Source organism: Sinocyclocheilus anshuiensis, unplaced genomic scaffold (assembly GCF_001515605.1).
Source record: "Sinocyclocheilus anshuiensis isolate Anshui unplaced genomic scaffold, SAMN03320099.WGS_v1.1 scaffold1097, whole genome shotgun sequence".
NCBI classification, from domain to species: domain Eukaryota; kingdom Metazoa; phylum Chordata; class Actinopteri; order Cypriniformes; family Cyprinidae; genus Sinocyclocheilus; species Sinocyclocheilus anshuiensis.
The window spans coordinates 260991-266821 of NW_015555843.1; the positions used below are offsets into that span (position 1 = coordinate 260991).

At 37.9% G+C, this 5831-nt stretch overlaps 1 protein-coding gene across 1 annotated transcript in view; it reads right to left on the reverse strand.

Moving 5' to 3' along the window:
- The window catches only part of LOC107675516 (V-set domain-containing T-cell activation inhibitor 1-like), a gene marked incomplete at its 5' end in the record, with an annotated part of 7499 nt that extends 3684 nt beyond the window's left edge, over positions 1-3815 (reverse strand). Inside the window, 2 exons of the mRNA XM_016469904.1 lie at positions 2909-3184; positions 3455-3815. Of these exons, the coding sequence (XP_016325390.1) occupies positions 2909-3184; positions 3455-3815 (637 nt within the window). The remainder of the gene's footprint in view (positions 1-2908; positions 3185-3454) is intronic.
- Positions 3816-5831: the final 2016 nt, after the last annotated feature.

A 5831-nucleotide genomic window follows, 5' to 3' on the forward strand; every position in this document is an offset into this window, starting at 1 on the left:
TTTTCAGTGGTGAGTTTAAAATATTCTAGCGGTCCCCCCAGAGTGAGTTTTTTTTAGGCGACCATTATTTTAGAACGTTTCCCTTTATTGTTTCCATGGCGACACGTCATGCTTGTCACGTGACACACTGCGGCCACAATAACACTGTATGACAAATGGATCGCTTTTATTTTGTTTTTCCTTTTTTATTCTAAATATTCATGAACTTGCTCGAAATACTTTTTTTTTGCAAGGCGAACATTTTCTCCACAAAACTCAGATTGCGCGCGTGCAAAATGCACTTTTGTGCTCTCAAAATATGATCTTTCGCACGCAGAATTGTGGCAGAGATCTAAGCCTATAGTAGAGTAGCCGCTTGCAGTCGGGGGCGGAGTTGAAAACAGACATGTCAAGCCGGACACTTTCAGCTCCCGTTAGTGACACTCTCGCGGTGTTTGCATACTCTATCACAGAGGAAGTGAATTAAATGCAATATTTGTCAAATACACAGACATTTCAGAAACGTTTTCATGAGCAATAGAAACACTTTTTATATACTGCTTAATACAGCGCCATCTGTTCAAGAATAAAGTTCAATGTAAATATATACTATTTGTGACACTCTCGCGGTGTTTGCATACTCTATCACAGAGGAAGTGAATTAAATGCAATATTTGTCAAATACACAGACGTTTCAAAAACGTTTTCATGAGCAACAAAAACATTTTATATAACTTTTTATATTAATACAGCGCCATCTTTTCAAGAATAAAGTTCAACATAATCATACTATTTAAATAGCCTACTAAAGTGGGGGAACATATGCTTTTATCAGTGTTGTATGATAAACGTGACTCAATATAACAGTGCGACTACAGTAAAAAAGCTTTTACCGTTCTAAAAACAGATTTGTGAAAAGGTTAGAATAAATCCGAAACACGTGATCGTTGTCATGCGGTGAATCTGGCCAATCGTGAAACAGTGGTGTCGTGATCAGCGCTCCTGCAGTCGCTCAGGGCTGCGTTTCTCGATAACGATTGATCTTAGAGCTTAAGAGCGTTTTCTATGAGTCATTTTACGATCGCTCGTGTATGGTGTAATCTGCCGATTGTCCTGCAGGTGACCGTCTTCTTACGATGCATTTAGGGCTTTACGATTACTCCAGGGCACTCGTAGATCTACGATGATTTTCAAGTGCTACTTAAGTTACGATGCTTTTGGGAAACAGACCGTCCCCCCAGTCTTTGAAGCATATTTCCTACGTTATTTATTTTATTCATTTTTTTTGTTCAGTCATTTGTGTATATATGTGTATTTCTATTTTTTCTGCCCTTTTTAATTTTTTAATTTATAAATTCATTTAAAAAAAAACAACAACAACAAAAACGAGTAATAAAGTGTACAATAAAGTACAATCATATCCTTATATTATAATCAAATTTTGGGAAACGCAGCCCTGGAGAAACTGCGGCGGCTGAGTCAGCGGCTGCATCCGAAACCTTAGGCAGCTGACTTGTTGCCTCGCTGCCCTATCAGGCAATGACTTGCAGGCAGCGTTTGCGCACGAAGGCACCTCACGGAACTGATTTCGGACAGACTTCTGAGGCAGCGTAACGGTTTAATGATTGACAGCAAAATATAGAGAGCTTTGGTGATAACTAAGTGAATATTTAATTACTGCAATAGTAATTTCTCGCTAGAAATGACATCAAAAGTGGAAAACGTTGATCAAAAACGTATAACGAGAAAACAACTCCCGTTATGTCGAGATAATGAGAAAATTAAGTCGTTATAACGAGAAAACAACTCCCGTTATGTCGAGATAATGAGAAAATTAAGTCGTTATAACGAGAAAACAACTCCCGTTATGTCGAGATAATGAGAAAATTAAGTCGTTATAACGAGAAAACAACTCCCGTTATGTCGAGATAATGAGAAAATTAAGTCGTTATAACGAGAAAACAACTCCCGTTATGTCGAGATAACGAGAAAATTAAGTCGTTATAACGAGAAAACAAGAAGGAAAAAAAATATATTGCATGGCCGCTTAGAACTTCCGTAGACCACCGACTGCAACTTTCAGACGCCATCTTTATTTTTTAGCTTGACTGTCACAGAATGGAACGCACAGGATTGTGGGATATCAAAGGCAGCGAAGGATACGTCTATGCTGAAAATCGGCCAGATGAAGGCATCTCAGGAGACAGGAACTGAAGCTAACATTGAATTCAGACATGCCTTAATGCCTTCCTACCTTGGAATGCGTCCTCCGAAGGCAGCATTTTTCAGTTTTCGGATGCAGCCAGCATGTGAGTCAGCCGGCTGCTCTCGAATCCTCTAATGTCTCCTCTCACGTGATTTTGCCCCATTCTTTCTCAATTACCCCCCCACCAAACTCACCGCATGCTTAAGGGGGTTTGTTAAAACTCAATGGGCTTAGGGGAGGCGAGAGAGATGCGGACTCCCGCTGTAACCTTACCTGCTGGTGTCGCTGTTGGACAATGTTTCTTTAGAAAAACGATTTATACTCTTTTTAATGTTATATTTTGTTATATTGGCATTGTTTTATTTTTGTACTACGATTTTTTTTCCCTCATCCAATATTTTGAGGAGACACTGCCTCGCTTGCCTACTCAGAGGAAACGGCCCTGCTCCAGCTGCATTTAGCTGTTTTTAAGGCATTTTACCATGTTTAAATCCATTCAGTCATATAGCACCTATATTCAGTGTCACTTTCACAGGCTTTGAACATCTAATTCTATACAGCATGCATTCATTATAGAAAAACCATGATTACAATGGCTGTTATACTTCCATTTTCATGGTGTATAGATTTGAATTTTAATATCACAATTTTACATTGCTGACCCCATTCTATAATGAATGCCTTCTGACATGAACTTAGTTCAGAGTGAAAGAAGGTCTTTACCAAAGCTGAGGAACACCAGTGTCTGCAGGTTCTGGTTCAGGAGGTGATTCTTTGGTGTAAATGTAACAATAACCACTGGCTTCTGGGCCTCATAACTGCTCTTTATGTAATAAAGTCCATCTTCTGTTTGGTTGTAGATCTCCAGGTGATAGCTGAGGTTCTGGTTGTTTTCCCCCAGCCAGATCACCTCAGGTTTGGGGAAACCCTCTGTCTCAAACTGCACTGTCACAGTAGTGGAGTTCACATGAATGTTGAGCCTAGGCTCTGAGTAAAGGGCTGAAAAACACACACAAACACGCACACATTCAGAGAGTGAGTAAATACAGTAGTAAATAACATGGCATTCTACACAACTCTGTACTGAATAAGCTGTCTGTGTTGGATACTTTATTATTTTGTGAGCCATCCCCAGATACAAAGATTTGTATGGAAGATAGGCCTATGATCAATTAAGTTACCTTCACTTCAAGTTCAACTATGTTCTTGTTCAAGCTACAATAATATAAAAAGCTTTAAAAAATATTCTGTTTATTTTAAGCTTCTAACATACCCCCCCATAGTCCAGCTCTATCAGAGCCTTTCCTGTCCCTTTAGCATTGCTCACTTGACACAGGTACCAGCCTGCATCCTTTGGTCCAACTGGATTTATTCTTAGAGAGGCATTTCCTTTACCAAGCTCTGAAATATACAATGAGGTCCGATTGTGGTATTCTGGACTCTGTCTGTCCAAATTGTCCTGTTGATAATAGAAACTGTGGATGACTTGTGAGTCCTCCTGACGTTGCCAGGTAACAACCAGACTAGAGAGGTCAGAATCAGGTGTGAACTCACAGCCCAGTACAGCTGGACGACCTCGGATTGCCACCAGACACCTTTCAGGAACATTCACCTTAAAAGAGGCTATACAGATGTGATTAAGCAGTTAAATAGATGTTCATGAACAACAGTCTTTTAAGGAGTTGACAGTTTGAACGTTTTTGTTTAATTTATTTCCAAGAAGAGGTAAATTATCCATTGTCGCTTTCAATATGGCTATAAAGGTCACACAAAATGATATTCAAACTCACATTAAACCCTTTTAACATTAATAAGCACATAATCAGTGCCTGAGATTATCGTTGTCATAGTTTGTATGGTGTTGTTCCAGGCGCGACGTCGCAGAGATAGAAACCGAATAGCCTACTGAACACTCGTGTTTGAAAAAAATTGTTTTTGAGACACAGGTATAGCTACTCAAGATACAAAGGTACACTCACTTCCACATAAGCCATAGAATGTTATGAAACAAAATTAGCCAACGTTTCTAGAACGCATGATTTAAAAGTAGCTGTAGGTTCAGTTGTTGTGTGCAACTTTTACCTGTAGCAGTTGCTGGACAGTTTGAGACAATTCACTAGCTTATTTGATTTGTTATATAAGCGACTGTTATAGGATATAGTTCACCAAAAAGTAAAGTGTAATTTATTCAACTTAGTGTTATTCCAAAGCTGCATCACTTTCTTCTTTGGAAAAAAAAAAAAGATATTTTAGATTTTATTTATTTATTTATTTTTTGAATGGATAAAAAATAAGTCTTTAATAGGGACAAGAAAAATTGAAGCATTCTTCTAATCTTTTGTTCCACCGAAAAAAAGTCAGACTGTTTGGAACGACACGACAGAGTAAATAATCGTTTTCATTTTGGGATGAATTATTGCAACTTGTTTTAGTTTAGTAACAGCAGCACCCTCTGTAGGCTACTTTAAATTTACATTAAACATACATTAAATTTTACACATTTTACGAATAACTTAATTTCTAAACTACTTTAATTTGTAGCAGACAAATATGGGAATATATCCAAGTTTATTTGGTTAACAGACATTGAAACAAAACGTGTTACAGCACTCGGTCTGTAGCTATATAGACTGATATTATATTTTTGATAACAGTGACCGTATAATTCATATTAAATAAATCATATAAATTATAAAACATTTAAATGACAAAAAGTTTTACAAAAATTTTTACATAAAAAAGATATAATAAAAACTTTTTTCACCTCACCAACACTGATGATCCACACGCAACACAAAGAAACCTCTCTAAGATTCAGAGCCATGAATAGACAACGGTTTTAGCTACAATGCGAAGGGAGTATATATTAAGCCAGCTGTCTTGATGAAGGCTACCTATGGGTTTGCGGTGTGATACAGGTCGAGCGGGAAATTGCCAACGGACACTGGTAGGTGGTAAAACTAGGGCTGCGTTCAGGCCCGACAAAACGGTGCAAAACGTGTTTTAAACGGAAACGGTGGTGCGTTGAACACACTGTTCTGATGACGCAAGAGTTGCAACTATGGCAGCTGAAAAGGCCATTCTTTGTGTTCTTGTGGAGCCTGATGAAATCGGTATAAATACGTGTTTAATACTGCAAAATACGCTCGATGGTACAGTCACTGCCCTTGCCCTCCAGAATAAAAGAGAACATCCCAATTCGAGTGAAGGGATTTGTGGAAACTGTGGTTCCTAATTATTGTGATCCGACATTTGCCTCGCATTTCAGGATGAAAAGACAAAGATTTCAGGTGTATAATCAGAGGGGTATAGAAAAGTTTATGAAAGTGTCACTCCATAGCAAAATATATAAATATGTATAGTATTTTCATGTTATATTAATCAGTATTTAGCGCACCTTCCTAAGGAAAGGATATGGACCAGAAGACATTGCAATTACTAAATGATATTTAGACAGACTTAAAGAAGTTCCAGATCTATACTTGTGCCCTTATTATTTCAGTTATTTTGCCTTTAATGTAAATAAACATGTGCAAACAATATACTTGCTCTTGTGAATTTATTTGGATGTTAATTACATTGTGCGAGCTGTCTCTTTAATACCGCGTGGTTTATATACATGTTGCTGCTGATTGGGCTGACATGT